General features: G+C 37.5%; 1 protein-coding gene across 1 annotated transcript in view; it reads right to left on the bottom strand.

Moving 5' to 3' along the window:
• LOC102225705 (muscarinic acetylcholine receptor M2-like) overlaps positions 1 to 24,838 on the bottom strand; it is a 79,504-nt gene that overhangs the window by 42,525 nt on the left and 12,141 nt on the right. The window contains exon 2 of the mRNA XM_023349931.1: positions 3,489 to 3,639. Within this exon, the coding sequence (XP_023205699.1) occupies positions 3,489 to 3,497 (9 nt within the window). The 5' untranslated portion in view covers positions 3,498 to 3,639. The remainder of the gene's footprint in view (positions 1 to 3,488; positions 3,640 to 24,838) is intronic.

Below are 24,838 nucleotides of genomic sequence, written 5' to 3'. Positions count from 1 at the left end.
GGTATAATTGCCAGAGCTGCGAGGACTCCTCTGCTTGTCAGATGGTACACGAGGCCGATTCATTACCGTAGCATTTACTTGTCATCTTAAATCAAATAGGCTGTCAGTCCTTATCACAGCGCTATGAAAAATTGGTGACTTATTTTTCGAGCTGCATTGGCTTGAATGACTGATTCACGGGTTTCGGGCCATTCATGATCACAGAAATCAATCGGTCCGGCTCCTCTGGCCCACGCTTTGTCTGTTGGCGGCAGCAGGGATAACGTGTCAAAGTGGGCCTCCTCGATCTTGTCACTTTAAGTGCGATCAATACCGCTTCCCCACCAACCGAATGCCTCTGAATATCAGCCCCTCGCCCTCACTGCATCTCTCTCCTCACACCGGGGCTGAACGTTTTGATCAATATTTGACTGTAGGCTCAAACACATCAGCAGAGGCAACAACAACAAAAAAAAGTGAGGAAGAATTAAATGCTTTTCAATTTACTGAAGACAACAACAAACTCTGCGGGAGCAGCAAAGCAAGAAAACAGAAATGAATTGTATGCCTTTCAGAAGTAATTAGACAGTATAAACGTTTTCCACACTCCAGCTACAGACATCATGGTATTTTACTAATATTTAATGCAGCAGTCTAAGAGAGAAGGGTGGATAATGGTGAAGTAGAAGGAAAATAATATTTTTTTAAGTTTTTGAAGGCTCAAACAAAAACTTTATGCAAAACTGTTATGAGAATAGTCAGTCTTCAAAGTCACTAGTCGGGAAAGAACACAGCAAACTTGTGGAGGACGATGCTCTGGGCACAACAAAACTTGCACTTTCCTCTGAAGACATCATAACGACGGTTAAACATAGAGGTGGTAGCATCTTATTGTAAGAATACCTTTTTTTAAATGGAGATAATAAGGCTGCTTGGAGCTAACGGGACGATTGCCTGACCTAAATCAGGGCAATATAGGAAGAAAACCTGTTTGCGGATACACACTAAAAATACACCAAAAGCTACAATGGAATTATTTAGATCAAAGAATATTTATATGCTTAAGTGACTTTGTCTTAATCTGAACCTAAATGAACTGGGGAAACTGTGACAAGATTGACAAATAAATGACTACATACATTCTCCATCTAATCAGTGTTAGTGACTGCTATGGAAGGTGGACTGGAATATTTCTGAAGAGGTACAAAGAGAATTCTAAGCAATTTTTTTTCAATTTGCCCAATATTGTTTTATGTTTTTGAGCATGTTTCTCCTGCAACAAATATAACTCCCAGAAGCTTTGTACATCAGTGAGGAGAAATCCCAAAGACCCATTGTTGACTTCAAGAGAGCCAATCCATAAAAGCAAGCCTCTGACTAACGTGCCTGAAAATTAATGCACCTTAACATCCAAGAAGCCTGTAGAGAGCGTCGACCGAGTTGAATTCAGGAGCTTGGCTCAGAAAACGATTGTATTAATTGCCCTGGAGATTTAGGACATGTATATTTATTAATTCTAGGAGTGTACTTAGCTCCCTCATGCTGCAATAGGCCCATGTTTGGTGAAATGGAGCATATGCATTGGCTACCAGATAAAGAGTGAGTGTGCAGTGAACCTATTCTGAGACATTTCTGTGTCTCTTCTCTTGAGTACTTAGCCCCATCATCATAGTTTCTGACTGTTTTCTCTCCACTCTTGCCTTCATTTGCAGTCACTGCTCTCTTGTGTTAGTCCTTGCCTGGAGTTTCTATTTGCTAGATGCTGAACTGGCCAGACAGTTCATTGGGGTATCACTGAAAAAAAGAAAAATCTCTATATAAATATGGTAAAAAATTAGATTAATCTTTTCACTCAGATTCAACAGCACATACACAAGTGACATTATCCCTACTGCCAATGAGACACAGATATGCAGTGAGAAAAAAACACTGACACACACACATCCACATAAAATCTCAGTTCAAAGAGCAGCAGCTCCATTTGAGATATGACTCTGGACAGCATTAGTATGATGAAGAGGGAGCGCTCTTGACAGTGTTGTTGGTGGAACAGCTTCAAACGGTGGTGTGAGAGTGTGTGCGTGTACGTGCAGATGCCACATGTGCTGATAAAGTCCACACACGACACGATCCTCCAGTGAGAAGTGAGGTTGTTCATATCAAGTGTTTGCTCATAGCTATACATGGTGTTCCTTTTCGTCTGCAGAGATTGTCTGGTGTAGCAGAGTGACATCTGATCTGATGGCTTTTGAAACATCTGAACCTGATGCACAGTGTCAGGAACATATTTATGTCAAGTCAGATATGCAAAAATGCTAAATGATCCAGGCTGGCAGAAATATAGTCTTTGAGGTTTTTGCGAATTAATATCGACATCAATGGGAACCTGTTGATTTTGAATAAAAATATGTAACTGAAAGCAGTCAAAAGAATATACATCACTAGAAAGGCTCTTGGCATATTCTATTCTTGCTTTTAAAGGGACTATTTTTCTTTCAGGTGCTTTTTTAATATGCAAGTTGTTATGCAGAAACCGTGAATGTAACAAAATCCAAATCGAGAAGGGAGTCTTATCCCCCATACGCCAGTGAAACCACACCCGGTGAGTCTAAAATAGCTTGTTTGTTTGCTGGACTTTTCCACTCTCACTTGCTAACATCAGCAAGTAACAGTTTTGAAACGTTTTCCCACTGGAAATGTTTGGCTCTTCTTAAAATAAGTACAAGTAGATCTCTGAACCATCAACTGACTAATTAAAGCAGAACTTTGGGAGAGGCCCCAGCTGACCTCCAGAGAGAAGGTAACAAAATGTTCGGGAGCTGCTTACTTTATTAGTATATGTTATATTGGGAATATTATACTCATTTTAACAGCACTCAGGATGAAAATCTGTACCTGAGTGGTAATCTGTACCTGAGTGGTAAGCAGCAATTTGTCATGTTTTGTGAAAGAAAGTTAACAGTAAAAAGGAAAATATCTGATGTGAGTTGCATTCTCACACCAAGCTTTGGCTCAGTTTAGCACATAATAAACCTTTAAGATTTCCACCTCACTTTTACACCTAATGATAAAGAGCTCATTTGCATCTACTGATCGGGATGAGCTCTTGTAACAGCTTTTAAGTGCCAGGTTGATGTGACACACACATGACTTAATAGTGATTCCAGAAAACCATTTACAGGCTAAGTGCATAAAAGAGCAGAATTGGAGGGAAAGAAGCTGAAGTACAAAACTACATCTATGATTCTTGAAATTAACTGTGCATCTTCACCCACTGTAGCAAAGATTATTCATCATCAAAAACATGTTGCTATTTTAGAACTAAAATCTTGCATGATTGTGTACGTAAAGATGTTGTGGATGCCTTAAATATTTTGAGAAATAAGAGCCTAATGGGGAAAAGATTCATTTAAAAATTAAAAATGAGGTTGAGTTGATCTCTAATGGGACTTGACTTGGTCTGAGTGTCATGAGTAAACAGACTGTTGGTGTGAAGTGTTTCTACTTACAGAGAGCATTAAGCAGTCCGCAGGATTTTCTTGTGCTTCGCTGGCACATTCAGAGGGCCTGCGCTGCGAGTAGCACCAAAGAGACTTTTCTCTGACAGACGGAAACGATGGGCGTATCTGGCTCCAGCCGCATGGTTAATAGCCATGGCCACTGTGAGAAAAGGAGATAAAGCAGCATGAGCAATGGACACATGGACGTTAGTGCTACCTTATCAGCTCTTACTAAAATGTAGATGAAAAGGTTGATACCGCTCTTTTATCTAGCCTCTGAATAATAAACAGCCAGCAGATGGTTAGTTCAGCCTACTATAAACACTAGAAATGAGGACATGGTGAAGTAAGACAATCCTGAGAGGGCAAAAAGTAGGAATTGTATCATCTGTCTCAGACGATTACAAAAAGCGCTTTCATTTAGGGACCCGTGGAACACAGCTGTGCAAACTCTAGAAATGCAGTTGTTAATTACATTTTCTGAAATGATTCAGCATGAGTTAGTCTATGTAAATAAGCAGGTAGACGTAGATAATAAAAAAAAAAAGAACAGGGCTGCACAGCCAAAATGTAAACTGAAATTGGTTTTCACTTTTTAATAACTTTAGTAATTTATTGTTTTATTATTGAAAAAAAAGAGAGTGTATATAGATGAAATAGTTTATTTCATTAGATGTAGAAAATCATATCTAGCTTGCAAAGACACACACAAGTGGTGATAATTAAGAGAAAGTGACGGCAAATAAATATTGACAGCAAGAAGTCCAAAGTGTTTGTAAAACAAGTAATCTTCTTGACCCAAACAAAGTATTATGCTGCAGGATTGGACTGTCTGATACCGCTCTAGATGGTTAAGATTGTATTTGCCAATTTTTTATTTTTTTTGCTTTCGGGCAATTATACATTTGAGAAAATAAAACTAATGTGGGATTCCTCAAGGCTCTATTCTTTCACCACTTTTTTTCAATGTCATTTTATTCCTCCTACTTGAAATTATGAAGTACTAAAGTATCCCTTTAATACATACACTGGTGACACAACTTTAGTGTATATTTCTATGGCCACAATATGCTACAGTGACTGAGTCAATGTCTCCTAAATATAATCGTGCTCTCAATATACTGCAAGTTTCATTTGAAAGCTTTCACTTGTGGGCCAGGTTCACTGTAAGCACACACCATGCATGATGGGAAACAGCCATCTAACTGTAATGCCAGAGAGCTGCAGCCCTCCATCTTCACAGAGGAAGCACCAACAGGCAATGTTGATGTATTAGAGCTATTTTAAGTCATTTGCAAGAGCTTAATAAATCTTTGACACGTTTTTTTCCCCCCCGTTATTAAAAAACACTACTAGCAAACAGACGCAGCAAACAAGTAATAATAAATTGATGTTGCAGCTGCTTTTGAGCACAAACTGAGAAATAAGTTGTGCCAAAGCTGAGGAGGGAGAGACAGGAGCAGGTGATAATGGGATAAATCCTTAACCCCAAGGCCACACAGCGTTGCACTGCATTAAGCTGGCTTGTGCTGGCGAACAGATCTACTGCCATGATAACAACTTCTCATGACATGTTGCTCTGTGTAGGCACAGGAGCTGTTGGCTCTTTACACATTGTAACTCACTACTGGGTGGTCGAAAAAGTAAAAAAGTTACAGAACACCAACAAAAACATGCGTCAATAGTATTAAAGGTTTTGTAGAAACCTGGAATTGTACTAAACACTAGTACAATTCCAGGTTAAACACATTCAGACTTTGAAGAACTTAACTTTAGTCTCACATAGCTAGACTGCACATTGTCCATATGATTTCCTCTTGGACAAAATTTGACTAATGATCTTTGTCTCTGGCGGGCTAAATCACTTATTATCCCAAAGCTGCCAGTCTAATCAGACACTGCATAAACTTAAGTGTACTTCAGAGTTTTAATCATGTAGGAGGATGATGTAGAAGCTCCCAGCAATTCTGTTGCAAGATGATGAAAATTATTCATCAAGTTTTCTAAAGATAAGCACTTAAAATATCTAATAGGTAGCTTCGGATGTAAATCTCCTTTTCCAACCGACTGTTAATTCCCTCATGACCGAATGTGCTGCATTTACTCCTAATTCTCATAGATATCCTTCAGACCGATTGGCTGTTGGATAGCACGGCCTGAGATGAGTATCTTCTGTGCTGCAAGCAGTGGATTTACTCTGGATTTAGTGTGTGTGTGATGGTAAGGGAAAACATAAGATCAAGTTTAGAAAAAAAAAGCTGCTCTCAGATGGCACAGCCAGGCCCAAGCGTCTGTCTTTATCTGCACTCTATCACCTTAATCTCCTACGAGGAGGGCCTCTGGGGAGAGGAAGTCTTATTTAATAAAGTGTCCAGTCTGCACTGTGGACTGTCATCACTAAAGAGCACTAAATGTTTGGCGAGGAGCATGCTAACAAACTTGCTGAAGATGTTTTATACTTTCAATGTTTCTCGGAGGAAAAAATGAGAAAGAAATGCTTTATTAGCTTTCGTTAGACTAAAGAAAAAAAGAATATGGCTTTAGATTAATTTTGCTTTAGAATCTTAATCAAATTTTACATTGATATTACAAAAATATTGTTTTTTATTTGTATTCAAATGTTCTTTTATATTTTCGTTTTTTAAATGGTAGTACCTTTTAAATATTTTAATATTTAACCGAATACTGAGTTTGTACTCAGAGAGGAAGAAGCTATTCATCCAAAAATAATATAAAGGCCAGATTGTAGATTGGACAAAGATCTTAATATCTGGAGGAATGCCTCCCAGTGTAGTTTGGGCAAAGAGCTTAGTATTTGTAGACATATTTCTGGTTTGATGAAAATAAAATTTAAGTTTCTTTTTACCACAATGACAACTTCTACATTCAGGAGAAATGGGAGAAGTTTGGAAGCTTAAGAACACAATGCAATCTGAAGCACACAGGTGAGATCATGTTGTGGATGTGTTTTCCTGCAGGAGGGACGGGTGCACTTCATAAAATAATTGAAATGAGGAAAGCACTTATTTAAATATTGAAGTTTGGCTAGTGTTTGATGCTAGTGTTAATAGATTATATTACTGGATCATTAATTTCAGCCATGTATTAGAAGTAGTCAGATTTTTAGTTGGATGTCAGCAAAACTAAGATTCAGCTATATTTCTGGATTTTTTTTAAATGAATATGTCACACTTTTGTGCACAGAAATCTAATATAACTCCATTAAGCAGAGAGCTGAGCAGAAGGACGTGGCATGCAGGTAATGGAAAATGAGGAAAAGTGTTTGCTAGCTCTATGTGATATCCACAGAGATGAAACCAGTCCTACCATTTTTTTCTTTCACGTATCACAACTTCCCCTCAGAATACTCTTCTGTGAAATGGCTGTTTTATGTATGATGACTTCCGCATCTCTTAAGGATCTCCCAAGGAGCGCTGTTTTAACCGTCTAATAACAAATACATGAACTGTCGAAAGCGTTTGGAGAGAGCTCATCGAGAGCATAGGCAATAACGGGCCTTCCACTGTTTCCATTTTTAAAACTCCGAAGGGAGCGTCTGTAATGCAGTTTCCTCGTAGTCTTTGTCTCTTGACTGCAACTGCTTTGCCCCCCTCCGCCGTTCAAGAGTGGGCCGCTGCTTTATTGCAACATCAGCATCATGACAGGAGGCGGGAGGGATTGCTGATACAAGCCTGAACCTGGTCATAGATCTCAGTGGACATCAGTTCTGGCTTTTCATTATCCGCTCCCAGCTAACATCCCAGCAGGGGGACGTGTGTCTGGATAAAAAATCTGGATTATGTAACCGTCTGAGTGGCTGCCCATGTAAGAGTCGATGCATCAATGCTCTGCTGCTTCTGCGTCTCTTTGGAGTGTCTGAGAATTATGGTTCCAATATTGCGGATTGATCTATCGACAGGATCTTCTTCTACATTTCTTCTTGTGACAAGAAATCTAAACACCGACACATGCATGGACAAGTGCCAGCATGCATTAAATCAATATCTTGACTATTGTGGTTATCACTCGTGTTTTTAGTGGGTTGACATTTGAAGACGTTTTGCTTGAACGCTCTAAGTAATCCACATATGGATTCACAGCCTCAAATGAACACGCGAGAGATTAGTGGATCTGTTTAACCTCAGATCAGAGCGACCAGGAATTAAATCAGAATTTGTTTAGCGATATCTTCCTCTTGTCCTTTCCCCCCAGCAGTTCTGAACATTGTGTCCCAACAGAGCGACTCTGAGCTTACAAGCCTCATTATTCGGCTCTGAATGAAAGCGAATTTTGATGAATTGCTTGAAGGGTTTTGTCCTCGCAACTCAAACTTAAGGAAGCTTCATAAGTCATTCTTTTAAATCTGGAATTTGTTCTTACTCCACACCAATTTTCCTATTTTTATATCTATTAAAATATGCTTTCATCTTACATCTACAAACATTCCTGTATTTGCTGAGATACCATGAGACCAATAGAAAGTTGAAACTGATTCTCAGTTGGATTCAGAGTCAAACTTTGACTAGGCCATTCAAACACAAGGATAGGCTTTGTTGTAAATCCTTATATTGTTGCTGTGGGTTCATGGTAAACCTCCACCTAAGTCTTCTGCAGCCTCTCTTCCAGGATTTTCTTGAAATAATGCATGCATAAATGTCCAGTATAATACACTGAGGCTTGTGTTTGTAATCTAAAAATTTTAATTTGAGGTTGACAACTTTTGCAGGTCAGTTTAAAAGTATAAGTTTCATTTTTGTTCGGAGTTGTGAATGTTATTACATCCTTTGTGAAAGTGTCGCTGCTCACACTTTCCTTTTCTCTTGAGAACAGAAGACTGTCCTCGTGCCATAAAACAGACTTGCAGTATCTGCTGTGATAAATTACTTCTGGAACCTCAGAGGCAAAACGAAAAAGGGAGTTTGAACCGAGTCTCCAAGACAAGTGGATCCTACACTAAATTAAGAAGCAAATTTTACTGCTCATTGTAGCCAAATTAAGTTTTTAACATTTACACAAAAAGACGGTAAGGTGAAATTCAAATGACTTGTAGTCCAATTGTATGTAAGAAAATTAGTTTTGGTCCAAAATCTTAGTAAAAATGAAATAAATGTTATCTGATGTTTGCAAGGGGGGGGAGAATATTTTAGAAGATGTTAAAATCTTCCCAAGGTGTTTGTGTATACTTTCACAAACACCCTGGGTACGTTTGCAGTTATTTATAATACAAACTTGTCCAAATTCTGTTCAGATCACCTGATCAAATTAAACTGTAAGGACGGCATAACTGGATACTAAATTATTTGGACTGACTGGAGCTGAATTTGAACCAAACAGCTCTTTAAAGGTCTTTCAGCAACTACTGTTATTCCTGCATGAACTATAGGGTCAGTAGTCTAATTGTCAATGTTTATGAGTGTATTGTCTGTGTAAACAGTTTTTATGAGCTTGCATAGGGTTTCCCAGTGGAACCATCATCCTCAGTTCTTCCTCCACCTGCATCTCTTGCCGACTGGATTTGTTTTTAATTCTGCCAGCTCATTTTAACTTCACCTCTAGATATACCAACTTTGTTCAACAATCCCATTGTTTCATCTCCTCTTTCATTTATTTAAAAATAAAAGGCAAGCAAATGGGCACCATCACATCTTGGGACATGAGAACATTATCATTCTACATCTCTAGACAAAAATGTCGCTTTTACTCGACTCAAAAAGTCCATGTACACGTTTCACTGTATTTTTATCACAGCAGTTTTCCTTAGGAGATTAAATGTTAAGTTGGCAATGCCCTGTTACTAATTTCTTCCAATGACCTAGCTTGACCTGTGTACAGAGATTTAAATTAAAGGTCAAATTGCAAGAAAAACACCAATATAATATGTAAAGATGTTTAATTTTGTCAGAAGGCTAAGTGAAAAGAGTAAAAATATCATTTATTCTTATATAGGAATCCACAGAGTCAATTCCTTAAATCTATAGTTCATCTTCCTTCTGGTCAAGGACAAAATTCTATCAAAGGAGGAGAATTATTTCTGTGGAAAAAAGTGCAGGGCAATGTTTCAAAGTAAACAGAGCAAGACTTCTGAGAACAGGCAGGCTCATATTAGACGGAGGCAGGGATCAAAGCAAGGCTTGCTTAGATAAAAGGTTCACAGTAAAATGCCCCTAAGAAACAGGGATCAGATGAAACTCAACAGTTCTTTGATTTAACAATAATCCTGCAGACGACTGACTGGACCTTTTCATATGGGGCCACTGAACGTCATACATTTCTGGTAATATACTGGAAAACCCAGAGCATCAAAAAGTGGCTTTGCAAGAGACTTTATTGCAAAAAGAAAACAAATCTGAACTTATGGAGAGTATTAAGAAGGAAATAAACAAGACTAGCTGGAATAATAATAATTTCCATTAACTACTCAAAAGAAGGCTGTTTTCTTTGACAATTATGGTTTTTACCATTTTTATATCTGAGCTTCAATATGACACTCTGGCTAAGAGAAACTCTCCAACACATTTTAACTCTCTGAATTCTCTCTGCAAATGTTCTGCTACTTCTTAACAAAGGCTGTTGTGCAAACTAACTACATGCTAAATAAATCATAAATGCCATTTTTAACTCAGTCGTTTTGTATTAATGTTTTACTTCCTCAGCATTTGCCAAATGGCAGCACTTCAGCACTTATTGCAGTGCAGAGGCTTTTTAGGCATCAAAACAACTGCTGCTAGGTTTTATTGAAAAGGAACAGAGCCATTATCGATAGAAAGGTGTGGTAGTATTTACTTTCACTGGGTTCCTTTCTGTGTTTGTCTTTTGTTAGAGTTGCAGTGTTACATTTTCAGATCTTTTGGTACATTATTAAGGGATTTAAAAAAACTACAGTTAAGCATTGTGTGCTTGTAAAGATGCAATCCTTTCATATCCTTTTAATCCTAAGTTAATACACTGCCCCTATTGAATAGATGGAGTGTTCTGATATCTTCATGCTGTAATGGCAGCCAGGATTCCTGATTAACCAGTGAATGCATATTCCAGACATCTGTCTGCATACTACAATCACTTGAGACACATTCACTGCACTCAGGTAAAATCCATTCCACTCACTGTGAGAATACTACCATCAATTGGCTGGACCTCTGATGAATTAGGTCAGTCACCATAAAGTGGTTGAATATTTATGCAATCACTTATTTTATGTCACATATTTTTATTTCTGATTATTTTGTAAGAATAAGTTTGTATTTTTCTGTCTTACTTTAAAGTTTTGCCATTTTTTGTGAAAAAAAAATGTTGCTCATGATTAATTTATAAAATTATCAAAAAGGATAAACTATCTAAGGGGGTGAACATGTTTTATAGGAACAATGCAGTTAAAATGTATATGCACTGTGGAAAAAGCTGGTCTTAACTGATATTTTGATAAGATTAAGCCCTAATTAAATGAATCCACTGGACAAGCTGATTAAAATGCAGTTTCAGAAACTGAGGCAACATGTATATATTGTAATTGGAAAAGATTAAATAGGACACAAACCTTCATAAGTGAAACATTTTTGCAATAACTTTTTTTATTTGTTTACTTTTGCTATAGTTCTTACACTCTGGGTTAGTGAAAAACAACTTGCATGTAAAATTCTGACTTCAAGAAAGTGTTAATACTTGCTAATAAAAAGTTGAACAATAATTCCATATAAACTTGGATTTGTGAAACTTTACTTTTAAAAACAAAACAGATGTGATATATATATATATATATATATATATATATATATATATATATATATATATTCAAAAATAAATATCTGTTTTGCCTTTTTCTTGTGAACCCAATATGACATGTTGGCTTTTCCTTTAAGGTCAGTGTATAATTAACCCCCAAGTCGTTGTCACTATGCTAAAGTAGACTCGCTTCACCATACCATTTTTATGTTGATGCTGAGTAGATTCCACTTAAATGCCACTATAAAATCTATTTTTGCCTTGTTCTAAATGAGAGAACTCATCTAATAATAATGGTGAAACTAAATATGTGCTTGTTAGCACAGCAGAAGAGTTTGTAGCTGAAGTGGAGGCTAACAAGTTCTTTATTTTTACAGTTGTTTCACTTGAAAAGCCTCAGGGCTCATCTGTAATTGCACAAGTTTAACAATGAAGTAAAAAGAAATAATTTTAAAGAACATTGTAGCTTTTTACAGGCCATGAATCATCTCAGAAATCCCGCTGCAAATCATCTTGCAATCCCCTTGGCGGCACCATTCTGTGGTCTGCTCTAGATTAATACCCAGGCGTTTCTTTGGAATTGATTATTTAGCTTTTTTTTCTTTTTCCAGCGTTACATTTTATCTCAACCCAGCAGAATAGTTGTCACAGAAGTCTTTTGCCGATGAGCTGAAATCCTTCAGAGCAGGTATGAATAGAGGAAAGTGGTGGAGGGGCTCCTTCACTCCTGCACTCCACTGATAACTTCAGCATTTGACCACGCATTGTGCTCAGGCAGCTGGTTTTATGAAAGCATGCAGCGATGTTTCCGCCCAAACAGATATTTGTTCTAAATTGACTTTGAGTTTCTTTTTTCAAAGGAGTGAAAACTCTTGGAAGGGGAAATAAACAGCATGCGGCTTACAATGACCCTGATTGATGAGCTTTCCTTATCGGCGATCTTATTTTGTTGCTACCTTTAAACAAATTGAAGCGGTCATCCTGAATTGGAGCTCAGTGAATTCTTAACCAGAGCTTACCTCCAATTTGGGACAGATTATTATTCTAGATTGTCAGCAGATTCTAGGTTTTAGAAGAACAGGGAACATTGTGGTGCTCAAATGGCTTTATTATAAATTAGTCATGATTGAAAATAAACATTTCCACTGCCTGTTTGATGGCACACAGACCTGCTGCTACCAGAAGAAAAAAGATGAAGTGCTTGCATGCTGATTTTCTAAGTAGGTTATTGGTCACTTTTCCTGGCTTTCTTGCTCTCCTTTCTTCTATTCCCCAATCTTCCTCTGAGCCATAAGCATGTTAGTATTTGTTGGATGCCATTTTCATTATGTATTTCCATTTCTCTGAGAGACAACCTTTCAAAATAGAAAATAGAAAACTGGTGCTCTATAACCTAACTCAGACCTTGTTTCTGTTATCAGTGGTAACAACTAATGAACCATTTCAATACATCTATCCAAACCCTGTGAACAATTTTTTCCCTTCCATTTTTCTCAGCAAAGCTATTTTCTAGTTAAATTTCATCAAAAAATGCTTCTAATAAATCATCTGCTTTGTAGTGAAAATTATAAAGTTGATGATTCACTTCAGAACGGAATCGGCTTGTTTCATTACCTCCTTGTCTCTATATTTATGTGTAGCTAATACACAGTACAACCTGCAGGAACTTAATGAACTTCTGCAAGAAAAATTGCCATTTATATATGCAATGTTTGCAGGCTGGAAAATAGTGCAAAGGGATGTGAAATTGTCAGAACTGATTGCTTTGGGAAATATAAGCTAAATTTGATGGAACAAGAGAAGAGTTCACTCATTGTAACTGATTTTGATATTATCAGTAGCTTTGTTTTCCTTGACCATAGAAGAGCGGAAAATAAATTTTCTTAATGGAAACAGGCCAATTTCACATTTTTACAGAATAGGATTAGGTGGGTTTTTTTTTTGGCATTTTCAAATGTGATCAACAACCGGATGTTACTACAAATGGGAAATACGAAGAAGAAGACAGGAAGTGGTACAAGGATTGGCATGTTTTAATGGCTTGTCATGTAGACAATCTTATTCACACATCTTATTTTCATTGCATTATTTAAAAGAGACACTGAAATAGTGAAATTGTAATTTTTTGACATTAGGGAATATTGACAAACTTTTGCGCAGTTGCTGCTGTTTTTGTTTTTCATATACATGGTTTGGCTTTTAAATCCCCTAAATATTAGCTCCCAGTAGCTACTGCTACAGTTTATTTGTTTGTTTTCCTGCATTTGTGACCACCTTTCTGTTGAACGCAAAATGTTAATCCCAAAGACATGTTTGTCTGGATGAATAAAGGATTTTCCTGCAATGTGTCTGAGCAGCACTCAGAAATATCCAGTCCTCAAAAGAAGAGAACAAACTCGGAGGCAGCAAAGACAAAAAAGTGCCTGTAAGACTCCACTGGGAGTCGGTTAGGCTTTGTGCGAGAATTGAGTCATAAATTATGAACGTGGGCAAGTGAAGGGACACAATGAGTCTCTGGAGTTTGGTTACAGTAAATGAGTGGAATGGATGTTAGTGAAAGAGTCAGTAATTTTTTACCATAAAGATTACATTATAATACATTAACTCTATACTTTGAAAAGAGAAAATCAGCGTTATCCATTTGACATTTTGCCTCTTTTAATTAATTCTTCCTGCACCCTGACCTTTTACACTGAGCCACTATGGGTTAAGTACCTCTCCTGTATGAAAAGCCACTTGCTAAAAAGAATTATAGGTGACTGAGTAGCTTGGTATAATTGGAAACTGATTGACTTGGCCATGTTACACCTGGTTTCCTGACATTTTACATTCCCCTTGCACAGGGACGTATATACAGTAAGCAGCTCCAGAGGAGCAGAACCTTTTCATGCTTGTGTTTTTTTCTGAGGTAGAAAATGGTGTGGCTGAAGTCGTGTTGCCACAGCAGATCTTAACCGTTATTTCAAAGAGACAGGGTGGAGATGATCTTTGCATGATGGATGCCGCTCTCTTGGCTGTGGATGCCACAGAACGTCAGGCTGCTCCTATCTACGTTTCATGCTTCGCTGCCAAGCAAACTGCTACTCAATACCGACAGCTCTTTTATCCACGATGGATTCCTGGTTCTTCATTATATCTATAAAAAGTGTTGGCAATTGATTTCTAAAATGTTACCCATGTGTCGGCCAGGTTTAGAATAAAGCATTCCCATTGAAGCCAAAGGACTGATAAATTATGCAGAAGCTATGTGTCTCAAACTGGGGTTAGTCTAGTAGTCAGTTGAAAATGTTATCACTTTTCAACTAGAATGTACAGTGTACTGTAATTTCTTTAGATTTTATCTAATACATTAACACAAAAAAGCATAATGGTGGCAGCATTGTGCTGTTTTCTTATGAATAAAACTGAAAAAAATTGGGGGATACGTTTGTATTTAGACCCCTTTACTTTGAAAGCACCAAATAAAACCAAATTCAACCAATTACACTCCTTTAAAAATAACAAAAATAACAAAGTATGAGATATTGTGTCACATCTACCAAACTACAAATGCAGTTAGGCACAACAAGAAGCTCTTAATTAGAAAAGAACCACACTTTTCTAATCTCTTTCTAAAACCAAACCATTTTTATCCTCTTCCCATTTGTGCACTGCTTTGTGTTTTTCACTTTTTCAATGCAGGTAATGAAAACAGGACATATTAGAATAAGGCCAATAAAAATATATTGTAATACAGAAATGTTGGCTCAATTGAAAACATGCTAAATACCTGCTTAAAAGTTATTTTCAAAAAGTACTTATAATCTCGCAAACAAGCCTTTGTGGAACACGCATCCTAATTTCCTGAATATGTTTATCAATTTAGGTCAGCATAATGTTTTATATATATTTTCCTATAATATAAGTTTCATGTGTCTGGATTGCATTTGATTGGGTTTTCTTACATCCGCTTTCATAATAACTAGGTTGCCAGCTCTTGTGAGAGTGAACCGCTGAGACAGAGACGGCGAAGTCTGCATACAGAATTTAGGACGATACTCTTGGCTGGCATTTCTTTTTCATGTCCCCAAAAATCATTTTCTTTGTCATTTTACAGTGTGCTGCATTTCTGCATCAGCAAGTTTCATTTCTTTTTTTTTTCCAGCACAATAAACTACTGGCTTCAGTTTTTTTCAGTTATTCTGTTAATTTGAGTGTTTTAATGTGAATAATTACACAACTGGTGCACAACGCTTTAAATGTTTTTTGTTATGTTTTTTGGAAATTGTCCAGGACCAAGTGATAGTTGCAGTTCTGGGTAACCTCTTTCAAAGACAAAAGGTGGAGCTTTGACTGCTTATCTGCCACTCATCTCCTTTGTTTTAAACAGTAAAAATATTGCTAATCCTTTTATCTGACATTCCAAAGAAAGACATCTGGAATCTAAGGCAGCAGCTAGAAATAACTCAATATCGTTTTGGGCTCATGACAGCTGGCACCAAACTTGGGTGCAACTTCTGCTTAGGTATTCTTCTCCCTAAAATTTTAAGAATGAGCCTTAAAGGTTTAGCAATAATTTGTAAATATAAATCTATTGGTTTATTTTAGGAAATTACCAGCAATTCCTTACATGACATTTTTCATAATGTTTTGTCTTAAAATGAAAACAGTTGCTAACCAAACTGTTCGCTTACACTTTTCAAGCCACTGTCGGAATATCAGTTGACACTTTGCTGCGCACTTGCAAATAAAAGGTAAATTCACACCTCCCAGTCTGCTGTAACACAAATTCTAAGTGAAGAATAGTAAATTTTGTCATCTATTCGGATCGCATCTATGTCTCTTAGTGAAAACACACACAAAGCAACTGCAGCGTGTATCGGCATTTCAGTTTGCCTTTCTTCTTTCCTGAGGCGAAGTATCAGAAGCCAGCACATTATCACCTCCTGGAGTGGAACATGTACATCTCAGAACATTTAGTTTAACTAACCAAAAAATAGAGCAAGGTCCAAGTGGAGTACATCTGCAGACTTTGAGACCTTATGAGTGGTGTCAGCAAGTCAATACTGATTTAAATGGTCAACATACATTTATATGCTGCTTAGGAACCAATCCTGAGTGCTGTTTGGATAAGGCACTATCCAAAACAAACCATGTGCAAACATGAAGGCCAGGCTAAACATCCTTCGTTCAGGTGATATTACCTTTTGAATCTATCCACATTTTCTTATGGTGCAACCACAAACTTTAATTTACTAGATTGATTTTGTTCTATTCTAACTTCAGCATTTTATCCTCACATTTGCTGCGAGTCGACTTGTGACTAAGTTTAAAACAGGACAGTTTATTGCTTTTTTTCCAACATAATGTATATTTGTTCTAGCCACACTTCCATTTGTGGAGCGCAGAACTAGTTTGTCTTTTCAATTTAATCTATGTGAGGTGTGTGTCTTTACACCTCCAGAGTTACTGGGACTCTTGCCTACTTTTCTGATGAATGCCATTCTTGTCAGTTTAGGTAGACAATCATGTCTTGGTACTCTTTGTCTTCAGATGATGGATGGGTTGGTGCTTAATTAGATGTTCAGAAGTTGGAGTATTACTTTACAACCTAAGTTTATGGTGAATTTCTTCGCAACTTTCTCCCTGATTTGTCTGCTGTGTTCTTTGGTTTTCATGATGCTGTTTGGTCACTAAAGCTTTCAACAAACAGCTGGATTTATACTGAGATTAAATTACTCACAGATAGACTCTATTTGCTAATTAGGTGACTTCTGAAGGCAGTTAGTTGCTCTGGGTGGCATTTAGTCAGAGTGAGAGGGGTGAATAGAAATGCACATCACTCTTTTCAGATTTTCATTCGTAAAAATATTTGAAAATGTGTGCATAATTTTCATTCCACTTCAGAGTTTCCTATTTTATGTTGGTCTTTGACATGAAATCCCAATAAATTTCAATAACATTTGTGGCTGTAATGGAATAAAATGTGAAAACCCCCTAAAAGGACATTGTAGTTTTCCAAACAGCCATTATGGTGGAGCTTTGCATTAGGGTTTGCCTTAGGAGCTGCATTTCCAACAGCCCTAATTCAGTTTCAAAGCACTTACAATTGGTTACACATTTAGTTACAGAGACATGAGTGGGCAAAGAAGATAGCAACTATCTCTGCGATGGGGGTAAGACATGCACGGCTGCTCAGCGGTCTTTGGATAGGCCCAGATTGACAGCAGGAACGTGGGAACAACAGAATCGGGAATCTCCTCTTCTTCTTCTATGTACGTCAACCTGGGTCATTGGCACGCCAATCCGCACTCGGCCGACGGACAGACGCGCACACCTCTTCATGAACAGAGCACATCTCTTCCTGTCAGATCAGACCATGGGGGTCAATGGAGGTCAGAGTGGCAGAGTAGGAGCAGGCAGACAGCTTGTCAGTGCTGCTGACAATCAGATGGATGGACCAATACTTCAGGGATCCAGCATTTTACTTTTCTTATTAACACGCTGTACTACAGCAGTTGGACATGTCCTAATATGCTCATTCTGGTTGCATATTCACAACAAACATGAAAACAGCTCCGTCAGAAATTCCCTGATGGGTAAATTAGAGTTTTTTTTGTTTTTGTGACACTAATCGGTCTGCAAACCATTTCATCTCCCAAGTCTCATTTCGGGTTTTCTCCCTGTTATTTATTTGACTCTATTGGCTCAAGCTGATGCATCCATTTGTCACTTGTCTGTATCTTGCTGCACAATCTGATCCCACAGTCCACATTAACATGGCTTTTCTAGGACAGCAGCTTCATTACCAAGGCCCGGCATGGTGAACCACGCCATTACCACTCCAGAGATAGAGACCAAACATGGTGAGCAGAGAGGAGATGGGGAGGTGAGAGGGGCAAGGGTGTGGGATAAGTAGAATGATAAAGCAGAGGGAGGGAATATGGAAGAGTGAATGACGGATGCCAGTGTGGGAAGTGAGGGGAAAACGAGGTGACCAGATGAATCACCGGCCGGCAGATAATTGGACGAGCTGCACTCAAGGGAGGATTGCTGCACCATGAAAAGTGACACCATGATTTGCAATTAACTGGAAGATGTGGAATGGGGATTTTGTTCCCTTTGGATTTCTTCCAGGAATTTCATATCTGACAAGATGTTTGCTGTAATGAATCTGTTGGGCTGGAGGAAACATAATTATCGTTTAACTTATGTGACGGTGCTGCTCTGTAAGGACTAAATTTCCCATTTCAAGAGGCTGAAATTAGTGGGCAGCATCAAGAGGGGCAGCACTTCAGCGATATATCTGGTCATTGCATCATCTTAACATCTGACGGAGCTGAATACCTAATGACACAGACCAATTAACATTTATGACTGCAACAGGACTGCTCTCACAATTTGGGCAGCTTTGACAACTGTCTGGTGAGCTGTTCTCAAAGTGAACAACATGCAGAAGTGAGTTACGGTGCCTCTCGTGTGTTTTGCTGAACATTCTCTGACTTGTATGTTCATTGGGATTACATGACTTAAATGATGTATTAGATGAGAAGTTTGAGGTAGTCTTTGTTCTGTTTTTGCTCCAGCTTCTTTGGCATGGAAGAATATTTTGAGAACAGAGTGCAAGTTAGATCTGATTTATGTAAAGCCCGACTGTTTTGCAATGCTTAATTAGCAAGTGTTATTTATTTAGAGACGGCTAGATTAATGATAGAATTCCATATATTGTCAATTAACTATCCAAACTATCCCTTCAATGCTTTTTTTATTTTTTATTTTTTGTCTGACAGGAATGTACACATTTTAAAGAATGTTGAGCAACAAAGCATGTCCTAATGCCAAACCTTAATTATATATTGTAGTTATTCCTGAAATAATAAAGTCAGCTCCTCTTCCTCTACAGCAGCAGTCGGTGGTGAAAAGCCTTGGCCATGTGTGACACTCATTTTTGCCAGGAAGATAATGTACCCTGAAATTTGATGGAATTCAGAATGGGATCTCGAAGCCATCCAGAACTGTGTGAGACTGATAGCCGCTTGCAGTTTCTCACATACATGCAACCTATTTAGTTCCTCCACTGGCAGCAGCTCTGGCGCTCAGTAGTGCAACTCTCATGAAATGGTAACAGATTCAGCCAGAGACATGCACAAACTATTTAAATTCTACAAAATGTGTGTTTTTATTCACAATATTTAGATTTTATTCAAATGTTGAAACAGACTTGTTTCAAAATCTTTGATCCATAAACTAGAGTGCATGATCGTAAGTTTCATATGTTATAGTTTTTTTGTTTTACTTTGATACTTTGTCTTTTATTTTTTATACTTGCTGTGACATACTGTAAATTGCCCATTTAGGACACAAATAAAATCTGAATCAGAAGAGACAGTAACTCAACAAGCATTGAATTTTGTTTTGTGTCCTCAATAGGGCTCACAGTCTTTTTAATGTCAATGATGCAAGTGAAACTTTAGCAATTACTGTTAACTGTGCTAACTGTGCTAGATGAAGGCAGTAAAGATGCCCCTGCATTTATTTCCAACCTCATTAAGATTTCACATTCTTCATAAAGCCTACGCAAGTGTTTTAAAGCAGGTATTCATCAAGCTTTTTAAATGTTCTCAAATTGTGAGCTCTGAAAGTGCTCAAACCACTTCCCCTTGTAATTAAAAATCATAAAACCATGCATAAACGCTGTTGATATTGTCAGTTTTCATAACAGAGTAATTCCTGTTTGAAGCGTTGCCGGTAAAAGACATTAAAACTGTATTTAGTCAGGACTGTAAGGAGCATCTATAAACATGCCTATCATTTAAGCAGCGTTTATAAAAAGCTTAGTGCTATTCAGGCATCTGTTTGCAGAGGTACTGAGTTAAATAGTGTGATTTGTGCAGTTTAACAGTGTAATTGCACTTAGATGAACATGAGGAAGATCAAATATTTACTAGATGAGATGTTTTAAGAGGGATAATGAAGCAGCTTCAAGCTGTTTTTTGAGAAAAACCAAACTCCACTCTACCATCATCAAAACCTTTTTGACTCGGCATCTTCTTTGGTGTAGTTGGTTGGAACTGTAGTAAAATAGCATCAGCGTTGGACAATGTCTCCCATCCCGTGCATGAAACAGTGACAAACTGCTGCATCTTAGATGCCCAAAAAATTGCTATCGCATATCCTTCCTCCTATAACTACCACTCCTCCCAACAAACTTGCGCAGTTTATTTTTTTTATTTCAAATAATACCCCTGTTGTTATGTGCAATTTTTTAAACTTCTTGTAATAGTTTTTTATGCACTAATACACCTTCTACATGTTTAATGATCCTACTCAGTGGCACATTCCAATCAGGATGTTATTTTAAAAAGCTGTACTTTTTTGTCTTGTGTTGCAAATTTGTCCACACTGTACAATCTCTTACTGTTATTTTCGGTTTTTATATTTCTTACCAGTATGAATGTGAATAGAATACCTAATTTTCCCCACTGTGGGAAAATAGAGTATTTAAAATTTTATTCTATGCTTTATAGAATTAGCTCAAGTCCTGGTTTTAGCACAAAAACTGCTTTATTAAAGAATAGGTGTTTAGGGGATGTAGGCAAATCTCCTTTTTGTCATGCATACTGAATTAAGGAGTGGATTAAGGAAAATAAATGTAAATATGCACAGTGACTTATGCTTTCCAACACCATAAGGTTTCTATAACCCTCTGATACACTCAGAGGAAACAATTGAAGCCATTTAGAGTAACTTTAAAATAAAAAAAAAAGGCTCCTTTGACCTTTACTGACAATGTAATGCTAATTGCTATGTGACATTTCCAAGCACTCTGTCCTGGAATCATTGTTATCATTATACCTTTTTTTTACCAACCAATTGTAAATTGGTCATTGTAGAGTTTTCTATATTAGGATTTTTAGACAATCAACATGTCCTTTTGTGTAAAATCAAAGCATATGATAATATTTAACATGAGGTGTCATTCTTTAGAAGGGCATAAAATCTTTTTAGAAGACACTGGGTCACAGATTTAAATGATTTAAACAGCTCTGGAGTCTTCAAGTGACATTTTCCTTCATTGTAAGTTATTATTTAATTGTACTTAATCAAGGACAAACAATGCTACAATATGTAGGATGATCTGCATGACCTCTAAAAATTATTTCAACAAATGCCTTTTTCATCAAGCTACCTCTGTCTGCTGTCAATTTTCCACTTAATCTTAAATGCAACAAGAAAAACAATGACCTGCTTTCTTTAAAAAATAGATTTCTCTCCTTAATTTTAGCAAATCTCTTGTGTAACAATTTTTTAGAAAAAGCAGAAAATTAACTCAGAAACTGTAAAATATGTTGGACATTTAAGCGTGAAAAGCAGCTCAATATCTTTCTTTTTCCACCTATTTTTAACGGTATTGATCGAACCAGAAAAGTGTGTAACACTGCGGAGAAGTGGGACGACCTTGTACGCTGGTCCTGATTGACAAAGTCGAGACTGATGTACCTGCATAGCAATGCAGGCAGTTTGAGCTGTCAGGCTGTCAAGTTAAAAGCGTTAAAGACAAAATGAACCAGGAGTTGGAGAATCTGTCTGGAGAGGGAGACTTTGGCACATCTCTGTCTTTACTAACATTCAGTAACAGACATCTAAACTCATAAGACGGCCCCATATCACTTTAATCAATGAGGCAACCGTTTTAGCTGAAATTTGCACAGAACATTTGCAGTAACTTTATAACCAATTATGTCAACGGCTTACACTCAAAATTAAATCTAAAGTACCACAAGTGGCTGACAGGTCATAGATTTTCCTTCAAGTACAGTTTCCCCTAATAATAATGCCAGCATGCATGTTCTGTTGTCCATACAAGCCCAAAGTACCATTTCTAGCTTTTAAATGGGTTATTTTAGGAGCACCTTCACTTTTTAGCTGTTAATTTAGAAGATTTAATTCAGATGTTAACTTTATTTCTGTATTTTCCTCATGAAACAGCTTTATATGTATCTTTCAGCTTGTTGGACAATATTTTCTCTCTAAATCAGCTAAAGAGAACTGCTGCCAGGCCTAAACTGAATAAAATATTATTTTCAAAGAGCTCAGAAGTGTCTGTTTACTCCAGATCAGGCTCCTTATTATTAATATTTTATTTATTTAGACGCCAATGTATTATATACAACTTTCAATTCATCTTAATGTGTTCATGTGTTCAGTTTTAAAAGAATGTGACTTTCGGAGTGCATTTGCTGGGGATTGCATGTCCATCTTTGTCATGTTGTTTGAGTTTTTTGAATGTTGCATAATGTGCAGCTCTGTTTTGGTTAAACACCAAGGTGTAGCTTTTGCTTTACGAACGGCTGAGCAAGAAACGGGTCATTCCAACATATATAAATGTTTTGGGGGGTTTTTTCACATCAACTCCACCGTGAATGGAGACGATAATGCTGAATAGTAAAACAGCTTCAGACTGACCACTGACAGTTTTTAGGATATTTTAAAATGCTCAAAATCAAAAGTACCAGATTAACTGAGATGCACCTGGAGCAGTGTTATAGAGACCACATTTTATCCAAAATAAAGATCCATATGAGGGGAAGATTGATTGGACTCAGAGCTTCTCTCCTGGAAGTTAATATTGGTTACTTCCAGTTAACCAATATTTAATAACTCCCTACCCCTCAGAGCACCTGAAGTCATTTATTAAAGAACTGAGAGCCCATTAAAATGTAAACAAATAAATCAGACATGCAAAGTAAGAAACTGTGAGAGTATGCCATGAGAGTAGAACAGGGTGCACACAAGAATTTTGTCCAAAGCCCCAGCAGGGAAACCAAATGGTTACAAGCATGTATGCAAAGGGAAGGAAGAGCACACTTTCCTGCATGATTTATTCATTTTTCCTACTTCGACACATTAGATGTAACTCAACCCATCAATGAGGGTCCTCTGCAGACCATAATGAGATGGAAACATTTTAACCACATGTTGCAGCAGAGAGTAGAGCAACAGTACAGACCGCAGTGGATGCATGGCATCACAGATCATGTATGTGGTAAAGACATACAACTTAAACACTTTTAAGTTGTTTTTTTAATGTTTCTAATTTTCTTGTACAAGCACTTTGAATTGTCTTTGGCTGAAAGGTGCTATATAAATAAAGTTGCCTTGCCTTTAAAACCTAAGAAATAATATTAACAGCATTTACATGACATAAAATACACATGTGCATATAGTTCAAATTGTGGTTTAATTTTATGAAAAGAATAAGACTTCAGGAAGGAACAGAGTGCTGTTTGGCTGCTTTTTCTATGCCTTCAACACGGGCACACCCAGCTTGATGACATCATATGAAAATGTTTTATAAGTATGCTTTCACGTTTTACAAAAAAAAAAAAAAAAAATTATCCATGCAGTGATTCTGGAAGTATAAATTAAACCAATACATTGAAAGTCAAATAGGAACCAGTTTTGAAAACTGTACATTTGTAAAACCTTTGTATGCATTGACTGCATTAACTACCTCATGCCTATTATTGCTTAAAAATTGTGCATGACAAGGGATCTCAACTCCAGTTTTCCAGTTCCTTTGACACATTCCTGCTCCAACACACCTGAATCAAATGAATGGTTGATGGCCAGACCTTTGGAAGTTTGGAAGACATTGGAAGACATGCCAAAGAGGTGTCTTTGGAGCAGGGATGGATCCAAAGGTTTTAGGGCAGCAGCACTAGAGAATGAGATCTGGAGACCCCTGGTGTGTGATAATGTATGGGAATCAAAATGTTGCACACTTGGGTAATGAAGTGTAGAGTGTAATTGTAATTAAAAAACAGTCTTCCAGTGAAATGTTACAAGTACCAAAAACACAATAGGACATTGAAAATGTTATTTAATACATTTATATTGAACAGCATCCTGATGTTCATAGTTTCATTGCACTTGGAGCTGGACTTGTTGTGTACAATGACAATCAAGCTCTCCATTTCGATAGTGCGGGTACAGAAAAAAAAAGTGGGAAATTGTTTTGTTTTCCAACCTTTGAGATGTTTCATATGATCAGACTCGTTTCTGCTTTGCTTTGTTTGTGACAAGGCTGTCAAAAAAGGCCATCAGAGAGTGTGAACACAGGGGAGGCGGGTGCCTCACACAGTGATTCCATCCCACAGTCTGTTTGTGTTCCACTGATACAGCTCTGTCTCTGGACTCTGTCAGGAGTCCTGTTCCTGTCAAGTCAAATAAAAGCATTTCTCTCTCTGACACGGTGAACAGAGGGCCAAAGGGGTTCAAAAAGAGCTTGTAAAATGCACCAAACCTAAGCGTATGTCCGCAGCAGAATGCAAATAGAAACCCTGCAAGTTCAACAGCTCACAGGCAAGTCCAGGCTCAGATAATATAAAAAATAAAAAAAAGTGCACACTTTCCTTTCTTGCTGGCATTTCTTCTAAATGTCAAATCATTCACCTGGAAAGAGTTCCACAGACCTTCAGGGATTGTCTTTGAGAATGTCAGACTAAACAACGTCTATGTACAAAGCTTCGGATTGAGTACAGTGTCTACAGACTTCTTACAGTGAAGCCTGAGGGAAGGTGAGACATCCAGGTCTCAGATGACTTCGTCGCATTGCCTTAGCAAGTGTGCAAGTAATCTCAGGCTATGTTTTGTCTTGT

The sequence above is a fragment of the Xiphophorus maculatus genome, chromosome 17 (assembly GCF_002775205.1).
Source record: "Xiphophorus maculatus strain JP 163 A chromosome 17, X_maculatus-5.0-male, whole genome shotgun sequence".
NCBI classification, from domain to species: Eukaryota; Metazoa; Chordata; class Actinopteri; order Cyprinodontiformes; family Poeciliidae; genus Xiphophorus; species Xiphophorus maculatus.
The sequence above is the reverse complement of the archived record's forward strand: the minus strand, read 5'-3'. Positions and strand labels throughout refer to the sequence as shown.